The 12,151-nt window shown below is 44.8% G+C and overlaps 1 protein-coding gene across 1 annotated transcript; it reads right to left on the reverse strand.

Annotated features, from left to right (window-relative positions):
* Window positions 1–8,145: 8,145 nt before the first annotated feature.
* LOC142827918 (olfactory receptor 51G2-like) lies at window positions 8,146–9,081 on the reverse strand. Its single transcript, XM_075924498.2, has one exon. The coding sequence runs from the start codon at window positions 9,079–9,081 to the stop codon at window positions 8,146–8,148; it is 936 nt and encodes a 311-aa protein (XP_075780613.2).
* Between the last annotated feature and the right edge of the window lie 3,070 nt (window positions 9,082–12,151).

Below are 12,151 nucleotides of genomic sequence, written 5' to 3' on the forward strand. Positions count from 1 at the left end.
TAGGTGCTGGGCACAACCAAGGTGTGTTGAATATTTCTTCCTGAGAGGAAAAAGAATAGAAGACTGGACGATTTTTTATTAGACATAATTCTGTTCTCAGAAAGTAGAAAATCGTTATGCATGCGAATCCCCGTAGCTCCAGGAAGATGAGCTGAAATGTGGCCTTGGGTTTCCATGACTGATAGGAATTTAGAGGCAGCTATGAGGTGACTTGCTCCCAGGGAGAGCTCTCCAATTCCCAAGACCTACAAAGTTAGACTTATTTTGTTATAAAGTAACAGCTGTGTTAGTCTGATCTTGGTAAAAGAAACAGACAAACAAAAAACCTCAGTCATGTAGCACTTTAAAGGCTAAGAAAATGGTTTATTAGCTGATGAGCTTTTGTGCGGTGGACCCACTTCCGCAGATCATATTCTGAAAGTGAATAGGCATGACCATTATGTAACAGAGGGATACAATGAAAATGTAAACAAAATATACAGTAACAAATCAGATACATACCATAGAAGGGGGGTTGGTGGAAAGTGGCAAGGAAGGAGGAAATTGCTTATTGTAAGCGTCAAATAAGTGGCTTATCTGGAGCTACTATGAATATCAAAAGGTGGGGAGGCTGTCTTTGAAATGTATAAGGTAATTATCTAAATTAAGGCCCATTCGCAAGTTGTCAAAACTGGTCAGTCACTTCACCAGAGAATTTATGCTCAGGAATCAGACATCTCCACACAGAAAAACCTGTTGGCCAACATTTAAATTAAACTGGCCATTTCCTTAAAGACCTAACAACATGGCTGTGTCTACACTGGGCCACTTATTCCGGAAAAGCAGCCGCTTTTCCGGAATAACTTGCCAGCTGTCTACACTGGCCGCTTGCTTTTCCGGAAAAGCAATGATGATCTACTGTAAAATTTTCAGTGTTTTTCCGGAAAAACTATGCTGCTCCCATTCGGGCAAAAGTCCGGAAAAGGGCCAGTATAGACAGCATAGTAGTCTTTTCCACAAAAAAGCCCCGATCGCGAAAATGACACCTTTCAATGTAGACGCGCTTTTTCCGGAAATACTTATAACGGAAAACTGTTCCATTTTCCGGAAAAGGGTGCCAGTGTAGACATAGCCCATGTGTCTTACTGCAAAGAGACTTTAACACTAGATGACAGAAAGAGACTTCAGAACTCTTTTTTATGCTAAAATTCGAAATGTTGTGAATGGGCCTTAATTTAGATAATAATTACCTTGCACATTACAAGGACAGACTCCTCACCTTTTGATATTCGTAGTAACTCCAGATAAGCCATTTAATTGAGGCTTACAATAAGCAATTTCCTTCTTCCTTGTCACTCCCCTCTTCACCTCCACCTTTTATGCTATGCATCTGAATCGTTACTGAATATTTTGTTTACTTTTTCATTGTATCCCTCTGTAACATAATGGTCATGACTATTCACTTTTAGAATATTATCTGAACAAGTGGGTCTACCCCACAAAATCTCATCACCTAATAAACCATCTTGTTAGTCTTTAAAGTGCTACATGACTGGGTTTTTTTAAAAATTTTGCTATGTAAACCGGGGCTGTTTATAGACCTTCCAAGTCTACTAAAAATATTTACTGCTGTAATTTGATTATCCGGTTAGCCATATAAACATTCAATGCCTTTTTGAATCTCGGTAAGCTCTTGGCCCCACTGAAATATTTTGGCTGGCAGTTCGACAGCCTACTTGAGAAATGTGTGATTAAAACCTTCCTAAACTCACACTTATAAGGCATTTTCATTGATGGATTATAGTGTATGTTCTCCACTCCAGAGAATACAAAATATGCCCTGGCCCTTCTGCTGTACATGTGATCAATTCTTAGGATCGGGTTCTGGATTCAATAACATGTTCAACAGGCATCTATGCATATTTGCATATGTAAATTCTAATAGAATGTGCTGTGTCAACTTGCCTTATTAAATGTTCCCAGTGATACACTCTGAGGCCCAAAATCCCTCCAAGGGAAGCTGAAGTGTTTTTCTGGTCAGTATGAACAGAATCTGGAGAGTCAATGATCCTACAGGCTTATCTTCACCCTCATAGGCCTTGCATCCTCTCCCCATGCAAGGATCTGCAGAATTCTGGTATGATAACGAGATAATAGAGACAGTTACTTCACTTGGGAAGGAAATATAATGGTATCTAAGGGTATGTCTACATTACAGAGTTTTTTAAAAAAAAAATCAATTACATCCACACTGCAACCACGTTCCTCTGGAAAAAAAAATCAAAAGAATAGAGGGGTTTTTTCCAACTTTCGTAAGCCTCATTCTATGAGGAAGAAGCCTTTTTCCGAAAGAACTCCTGGACAAACCAGTCAGGATTACTGGGCAGAGGCTCCAAGATCTACCCGTAGATCCCAATCTACTGGTTGGGGACGACTGTGCTAAACCAAAACCCATTCAGCGGTAAAGTTCCACTGCCCCTTCCTATAGAGATTCCAAGAATTCTGCTGCTGCATCCCAGTACGCACGAGTAACGCTGACAGGCAGAACCAAAACTGGGACCTCTTGAGTTTAGTGCATGAGTCTCTGCATTTGAATTATAAAGCCAGTGGCTCTGAGCTAAGAACGTAGCGCACTCTAAGTTTCTCTCCCTGTTAGAGGGCTAAATGCCTGTCCTTGGAGCAGTGACACACATCCAGAAAGTGGGCGGCTCACATGTGCATGACATCCACATTTGGCTTGTAATAATTCTATCCTGATGAAACGTTTGGTGTAAGATTTCACCTCTGTACATGAGCCCGCACCTGCCAGACCACTTTCCCTCTGATCTCTCAGAGATAATTTCTCCAGTCAGAGAGGGATCTTAGCATTGGAGCCTGTTTCTTCACCTGAGATAGAATTGGGAGGGGGGTCCTGACTTTTCATATGTGTGAAGATCGAAGGCCAAAGATGCCGTGTGGTGCAATTCCCACAAGCAGACGGGGCTTTCGGTACAACGAGATAGAGGAAGAATGGAACAGAGAGCGGTGCAGGTTAAGGGGTATGGTAATAGATGGGCACACACTTGGGGACTGCCTCAACATGTTATTTCAAAGCAAAGTAAAGCAAACAGTTGGGTGTGGGAAAGGTGGATTGCAACATTTCTGTGTAACTAGAGTAACCCACGGTGGAGCAAGGGCAGAGGTAAGGGAGGGTTCCCAAGCTACCTAGCACTGCCTGCCCTCCAGCCCCATCACTGAGTCTCTTTGACAGCTCAGCTGAGTCCTCTGCCACTGCACAAACATCTGCCAATGCAAACAGCCTGCAGCCTTCGCCCAGTACTTGGCATGTTACAGACAGTGAAACCTGCAACGTACCCAGTTCCGGCTAGAAGGGAGCCGCTGGAACCAGAGGTCTTCACCCTGAAGCGCAAGGAGTCATTGGAGAGGTTGCACGGGCAGCAGGCAGCGTGTGTTCAGATAGGGAGGTGACTACCTTTATCCAGCATGTTTGTACCTTCCCTTGGGGCCACTTGGCCATCAGGGAACTCAACTGTAATCATGAGGGATACACAGGGATGCTAAACAATTAGACTCCTGCACTAGCCAGACTCTGCTCCTGGTACCTGAGCCTCTGATCACTGTTTGTATGGTGCCAATTAGACACATGGCTCCAAGCAGGTGTCAGAGGCTCCCTTCTAGCAGTAACAATGCTGCTGCTGAAATAACAATAACAATAACAATAACAATAACAATAACAATAACAAATAATTATTATTAGTAGTAGCAGTATTGATGTTGTAGCTTTTATTATTATTATTATTACTATTTTAATAACATAGGTACATATAATATAATATAATATAATATAATATAATATAATATAATATAATATAATATAATATAATATAATATAATATAATATAATAAAGATCCACCATTATGACATTATTTCTTTCTAAAACCCTTCCCGTTTTAAATGTTTAGGCTGAAACTGCTTCAGGTTTTTCAATTAATTCTGCAACTCATTTCTTAAAATAATTTTTTAGGTAAACTGAAAGCTGAGATTTCCATGTGGGGCCTTCAATTCCGAAGTTGGGGCTCTCAGAATGATAGCAAACTGTGTGAGATTTCCAATACAATTCCAACAGTTCCTGGCTCAAGCGGAACACCCACAAATGAAGACCACAAGAATCATTTAATGGCCATTTCTGACCCCACAACCCATAGGGGAAGATGCTGTTTACCTCTGCACTGGGCTACAGAGCCAGTGAGTGTAAGGAACAACCTTCTGCCACCGACAGTGACCGGCTCACAGAGCATACATATACACTGCAACACTATTTCAAAATATCTAGCGCTAATCTGAAATAACGTAGCCTGCGTCTACACAACAGGCAGTGATTTTGAAATTGTGTCAAAATACCGTCCAGCCAGAGGTCTTCTTACTCCGACTCCTGTAACCCTCATTCTATGAGGAATAAGGGGAGTCAAAAGAAGAGTGCTTTATTTCGGAATACGTGATGAGTAGATGCTTTGTATTTCAAAATAAGCTGTTTTGAAATTTCCCCTTTTTCCCCCTATTTTGATGAACCTCATAAGGAGCTAGTAAACAGGAGGGGCTCCATTTAGAAAAGGGTCGTACCCGTCTCATTCAGCCCAACAAGTCACTTTAGGAAGGGACGTTAGGAAGAGTTGAATTTCTCCCCGCAGTGCCCACATGGAGGGTGCAGACCAGATTGCTGCAGAATGCACATGGGGAAATGGAGTGCAGTATTATATGGTTCTGTCACAGGCCCTTCAATGCTTTTGCATTATGGTAGCCAGTATCCACATACTAACTGAAACATGCAGAGGAGCTCCCCAGGTGAAAATAAGCCTTCCCCAGAGCCTGCTGTCTCTGATGATGAGCTGTTCAATTTCAGTAGAACATAAGAACGGTGAACGTATTTGGTGGAGTTATCATGGACAGTTCTCTGAAAACTTCCACGCAGTGTGCAGCGGCGCTCAAAAAGGCAAATAGGATGCTAGGAATTATTAGGAAAGGGATAGAAAAGAAGACCCAGAATATCGTACTGCTCTGTATGAAACTATGGTACGCCCACATCTTGAATACTGTGTACAGATGTGGTCTCCTCACCTGAAAAAAGATATTTTGGCCTTGGAAAGGGTTCAGAAAAGGGCAACTAAAATGATTAGGGGTTTGGAACGGGTCCCATATGAGGAGAGGTTAAAGCGACTGGGACTTTTCAATTTAGAAAAGAGGAGACTGAGGGGGGATATGATAGAGGTCTATAAAATCATGAGTGGTGTGGAGAGTGACGATAAAGAAAAGTTATTTATTAGTTCCCAAAATAGAAGTACTAGAGGACACCAAATGAAATTAATGGGGAGCAGGTTTAAAACTAATAAAAGAAAGTTCTTCTGCACACAGCGTGTAGTCAACCTGTGGAACTCCTTGCCAGAGGAGGCTGTGAAGGCTAGGACTATAACAGAGTTTAAAGAGAAGCTAGATAATTTCATGGAGGTTAGGTCCATAAAAGGCTATTAGCCAGGGGATAAAATGGTGTCCTTTGCCTCTGTTTGTCAGAGGCTGGAGAGGGATGGCAGGAGACAAATTGCTTGATCGTGTCTTCGGTTCACCCCCTCTGGGGCACCTGATGCTGGCCACTGTCGGCAGACAGAATACTGGGCTAGAAGGACCTTTGGTCTGACCCAGTACGGCCTTTCTTATGTTCTTATGTTCTTATGACACCAAAGGTCCATCCAGCCCAGGATCCTGTCTTCCAACAGTGGCCAATGCCAGGAGTCTCAATGGGAATGAAAAGAACGTAATCAGCAAGTGGCCCATCCCGTCTTCTCAGCCCTGACAAAGAGAATCTAGGCTAACAGGGCAGCTCTTACCATGGCCCAGCCCCAACATGAAGCCTCGTCAGGGGGCAGAGCTGAGGGGAAAGTGAGGACCAAGGGGGATCAGGGCTTCAGGGAGAGAGAAAGGATGAGGGAAGAGGCATGGAGGAAGCAGGGAGGAGATAGAGAGTGGACGGGTTCCTGCGTGGGTCCTGCCTTTGCTCTTTATAAATATGGTCAGTCCAATGTAAATGGGCTGGCCTGGGAGAGGACTTAGAGGGGGCCTCTGAAGGGGAGAAAAGGAACATTTCCCATATTTTTCCATTGCTGGGGAAGCACAAATGCAGAGGCTGGTGAGGGAATCCGGGCTTGAGTGTCCTGCCAGCTCTCCTGATGTGGTTGCTCAGTTGCACATCCAGTTCTTCTCTGCCTTAGTCGGGGGAGAATGGGACGGGGCGAGGTCACAGAATACCTTTTCTGGCTGCTTCCTGGAGTGCTAAGAAAGCCACTGCCACTTGCCTTCCTCCTCTCTGGGGCTTGTCACTGCTGACCCATCACTGGTCTCCTGCAGCCACAGCAAAGAGCACTGCCCCCATATTGCCCCCTAGGAAGCACAGACAATAAAACTCTTCCGATCCAAGAAAAATGCAGATTTGGGCCCCGCTTCCTGGGACACCACTGCCCAGATGGGATCAGAACCCCCATTGAATTATTTGTAATAGGTAAGTCGCCTTTAGCAATGGAAGGTGGATGTGCATGCACACTGATTGCTCCCCCGACAGCTAACAAATTATTTACCCGGGGCTTGATTGGTAGTCAATAGAAGTGATTTTATTACGTACTCGCAGTAGGACTTACGTGGTTGTAATTGAGAACAGGCAGAGCAGAATAGGTTACGAATTAACAATAATAGAGAACACTTAGCTAATTCTAACATTAAAACCTAAGTAAAAACTGATTACAAACTCACCCTAAAATTGTTCTTTTTCCAGCTAAGCCTCCAAAACAGGGAAGTCTCCTTTTTCCTGGGGTCTTTGCTTCATCTTGGGTGTGCCACACCAGCCAAAGACAAAGAAAAACTGAGCTTCCTATTGTTTTTATAGAGACCACCTTTCCATGGACAAGTACTTGTTTCGCCCCTACGAGTTGGGGTGGACATATGACTTCCTAAGATCAACCACTGCTAAGACTTAAAGGAGAGAAGAGGGTGTTTACAGTTGATCATCTAGACATTGATGGTAACACCCTTAATGGCTTTCACTTGCACATCTAAAACCATAAACCATTCCATGCTCAATAGGTCTATCTTTACACTCAAGAATGACACAGGCACCAAAACGAGATACACAGACCCAGCAGATTATGACATGAAGTCTGAAAGGTTAAAAGGGACAATTTGTCCAGATCACCTTTGAGTTAGTTATATCTGTGTCCACAAGTCCAATGGTGAAAGCGTGGTGGTGGGGGGGGGGGGGGGTGGGGAGGGGGGTTGTCCATCACAGTAGGCTCAGCAGGATTCTGACTGGATTCCATTGGGGCTCCTCCATTAATCCTGCCTATGTCATGATTCAGTCACAAGCCCCTGGCTGAGGATGTAGGGGAAGCGTGAGTGTCTGTGCCCATGGTATACACACTCCTTAGAGATGTCATGGATCACGTAGCACTCAGAGTGCTCAGGAAGGGTCGGGACCATGACAGCAGGAAAGCTCTGCCTCTTCTTCCTTGGCATATGGATGTTTAAGGAGAGTCGGGACTGTGGCAGACCCAGTGTCATGAGAGACAACATCCACAACCCATAATAGATCCACAATCTATTTATTGCTTGTATATAATAGGAATTCTGAGGTCACAGCTGCCACCCATCTGGCTATTCATGGGTCAGCCTCAGACTTGTCGCACTTACACAGTCACTTTATATATGCTGCTACCTGCCTTCATCAATTTCCTCAAATGCAATTTTCACCCTGAAAACTATCCCTCCCACAAGTTCAGGCCTTAGAGCCCATCTCAACCTCTCTCTACAGTGTCATAGAATCATAGAACCATAGAGCTGGAAGAGACCTCAGAAGGTCATCAAGTCTAGCCCCCTGCTCTAGGCAGGACCAATTCCAACTAAATCAATGGTCACCACTCTTAGCACAAATACCAAACCCATCTTGGCTATTCACGACCGGGTAAAGATGGACGTGTATCTCAGTGGGTTACTGATCATGATGAAGTGGTCAAAAGTCATCAGTAGCTCATGTCACCTTGGATGCAGAAGCCAAGTATGCAAGAGGTGCATTTGGCCAATGTTTTTCATCTCTCTTGTTACCTGGATCCATGTGATGAACTGACCCTTCACTTGACGAAGAGCTTCATTAGCTTGGCACGCAGGTGTTTGCTTTTCACGCTGAACATGATTGGGTTCATCATGGGAGGCACCAGCAAGTAGATGTATCCTAGGAGAATCTGAAGCAATGGGGGAGTGTGCTCCCTGAATCTGTGTGTCACAGACAAGCCGATCAATGGAATGTAGAAGAGAAGGACAGCACAGAGGTGGGAGGCGCAGGTGTTCAGGGCCCTGAGGCATTCCATGTGGGATGCGATACCCAACACTGTTTTGAGGATCATCACATAAGAGAGGAAGATGAGCAGAGAGTCCAACCCCACAGTGGAAAGTATTGCAAAGAAGCCATAGATGCTGTTGATGGTGATGTCCGCACATGCCATCTTCATGATGTCCTGGTGCAGGCAGAAGGAATGGGAGAGGACATTAGCTCGACAGTATCGATACCGTTTCAGGAGTAAGGGGATTGGAATTTCAATGGTCACCACTCTTAGCACAAATACCAATCCCATCTTGGCTATTCGCGACCGGGTGAAGATGGACGTGTATCTCAGAGGGTTACAGATTGCAATGAAGCGGTCAAAAGCCATCAACAAGAGTACAGAGGATTCAATGAGAGAAAGTAAGGGGAGGAAGAACAACTGTGCAAAACAAGCATCAAGGCTGATCTCCCTAGAGTTAAACAAGAATACACCTAGTATTGTCGGTGCGGTGGCTATTGATAGACCAAGGTCTGTGAGAGCCAACATGGAAAGGAAAATGTACATAGGCTCATGGAGGCTCGGTTCTGTTTTTATAATGTACAGAATAACTGAATTTCCCATTATTGAAATAGCATAAATAAGGCAGATGGGGATAGAGATCCAGAAATGGATGTCTTCATGGCCAGATATCCCGGTGAGAAGGAACATGGTAGGTTTGAATTTGGTATCATTGGCAGCTTCCATTAGGTGCTGGGCACAACCAAGGTGTGTTGAATTTTTCTTCCTGAGAGTAAAAAGAATAGAAGACTGGGCAATATTTTATTAGACGTAATTCTGTTCTCAGAAAATAGAAGGTCGTTATGCATGGGATTCCCAGTAGCTCCCGGAAGATGAGGTGAAATGTCGACTTGGGTTAACATGACTGATAGGAATAGAGAGGCAGCTATGAGGTGACTTGCTCCCAGGGAGAGCTCTCCAATTCCCAAGACTCACAAGTTAGACTTATTTTGACATGTATACCAGGGGGCTGTGTCTAGACTGCATCCCTTTTGCGGAAAAGGGATGCAGATTAGACACAGCACAATTGCAAATGAAGCGGGGATTTAAATCTCCCCCGCTTCATTTGCATGAACATGGCTGCTGCTTTTTTTCCGGCTCGGGGCTTTGCCAGCAAAAAGCGCCGGTCTAGACGGGGATCTTTCGGAATATAATGCCTTTTCCGAAAGATCCCTTCCAAGTCTGCTAAAAATATTCACTTCTGTAATTTGATTATCTGCTTAATCATATAAATATTCAGTCCCTTTTTGAATTCCAGTAAGCTCTTGGTCTTTTTGGAAATAAGTCTGGACACTCTGGATGCAGTGAAAACAGGCAAGAGGATTTACTACACACAGCACTGTGGAGTGCTACGAGTGGTTAGGCTGGTTAATACTGCTTAAGCAAAACATTACAATAGATTATATAGGGGGCTGATGGGCCTAAGAGAAACAATTGGATAGGTTGTAGCAGCAAGATGACATACTCACGTAAGCCAATAAGCTAAGAAAGATTACACAGCGCCTCTGCCCATCGTCAGTCAAACACCTTTTTTCTAATCTGGGTGGTTTTCCTTGCAAGCTAAGTAAGCTGGCATAAACAAAACAAACAATTTCATAGCAACTTTTGTGTAATTGAGTTATGATGCGTCTACAAAGACGTTGGTGCCACCTGTGGTGACATGACCCTTGGGTTATGGGTCCATTATCTAGGATTAAAGCAAAACTGTAAGAACATATCACATTCACTAAATTAAAAAGGTTGTTTTGGCACCAGTCTGTGTCTCTTATCTGGTGCGGCCCCTTGGAATGTGGTTGCCGGGGCGACCATGCCTTTCCCAAGGTCCCTCCACTCATGCTAACTGCCTGTTTGTGAGGTTTGCAGGGTTTAGAGGTTAGAGGCCTCCAACAGATTTCAGAATTTGAACAGGGTGACTTAGCAAAATATCATGACCTGCTTAAGATGAACTATTTTACCCTACAATTCTCTCCTCTTGATCTGAAGGTTCTCAAAGCCGCCAGGTTAAATAGACAGTCTTAGGGTTTTTAATTTGCCTCGGGAGTGCCAGTACAGCACCAGCACTATTATAATGTTAAAATCAAGATTCCCCACATGACTTGGCAAAACAGTACCCAAATCCATCTCCAAGGTATTTCGTCACCAGTAAAGGTGCTACCCATGATTATGGTTTTGACCATTACTGCCTGGTTGAGTGCTTTAGCGTATTTGGTTTTGGCCCAGTCCACGGTTTTTCCTATCTGTGTGTACCTCAGATGGCCAATTCCAATATACCTTTGGGCCTCAGCCACCAACTCCTCTATCTTTGCCTGCAGGGCCAGTAGACTCTCCTCTAGGTACTTACTTCCACCATGCCACTCAGGATCCTCTGTTAGGTTACCCATCATTGCTAGAGTACGGTAGAGCCGCATCCCATCAATGGTCAGGATTGCCCAGCGAGGGACCGGTATGCACACAGAGGGATATGTGGAAGGGCAGGGATTTCCATTTAGTTTGATGGAGTGGCCAGTCTGGGCAGTCAAACACCTGTAGGTACCGTTCATTTGGACTGGCTCCATACGTATTTGTTTCTTAGTGATGACCACTTCAAACCTAGACTTATCCGTCAAGATATTATATAGGCAGGTACATAAGATTTCCTTATTGGTATGGGTACAGCATTCTCTGGGGTACAATATACCCCCCGCACTCTCGGGATAGGTGATACCCTCTATTCTAATAATATGACCCTGCTTTCACATAGGCAGGGAGGTTACCATCCTAGCTCATGGTGAGTGGGAAATACCCTTGGGGACCAAGAGGCCAAAGGTTATACTATGACCTGTCCATGTAGGCCTCTGGATTTTCATAGATTTTCTGGTATGAGGTGGATGGTATGACATAGACAGGGACTCACTACCTCCATCAGGGCTGGGGGTTGGTGGCTAAGGCTTCTCCAATTCTCCAACACTGGTCTTTTAATTTCTTTAATTTAGTACCATCAACTAGCAGCCCGATTAATCTTTTGTTTAAGTAGTTCCTTATTTTTATTTTGTTTAAGTAGTTCCTTTTGTTTAAGTAGTTCCTTAAGTAGTTCCGTATTCCTGTGGAGTCCACGGAGGTCACTGTCCTAGGATGTGGGACTGTTGACCAGCCACTTATGGAGGAGGCAGTGGTGCAGGGTGAGCACTGGCAGCTGGTTACTTCCGGCAGCAGGCAGTGTTCCACCCCTGCTCCTAACCCTCCCACTGTGTTGTTACATAACCGTTACACTTTGCTTTCAGCAGGAGACAAGGAGTCACCCCCCACAGTGGAGGAGACCAGGCCTTGCACCACCAAGGTTGAGCAGTCTCCTGCCACCACTGCGAGGAGGAAACGTAGGGTAGTGGTGGTTGGAGACTCTCTTCTGAGGGGAACGGAGGCACCCATCTGTCGCCCTGACAGTTCATCTCGAGAGGTATGCTGTCTGCCAGGGGCCCGTATCCGAGATGTTACGGAGGCATTGTCGAGGATTATCCGGCCCTCTGACTACTACCCCATGCTACTCATCCACGTGGGCACAAATGATACTGCCAGGTGTGACACTGAGTGGATCAAGTGTGACTACAGGGCTTTGGGAGTACGGGTGAAGGAGTTTGGAGCGCAGGTGGTATTCTCTTCTATCCTTCCTGTCAAAGGTAGGGGCCCGGGCAGAGAGAGGTGCATCCTGGAGGTGAATGCCTGGCTGCGACGATGGTGTCGCCAGGAGGGATTCGGCTTCCTTGATCACGGGGTGCTCTTC

This window comes from Pelodiscus sinensis, chromosome 1, assembly GCF_052426305.1.
Source record: "Pelodiscus sinensis isolate ZL-2025 chromosome 1, ASM5242630v1, whole genome shotgun sequence".
NCBI lineage: Eukaryota > Metazoa > Chordata > Testudines > Trionychidae > Pelodiscus > Pelodiscus sinensis.

Coding starts and splice junctions, on each gene's coding strand:
- LOC142827918 (XM_075924498.2), bottom strand. CDS start 9,081: ATGGAAGCTGCCAATGATACCAAATTCAAACCTACCATGTTCCTTCTC.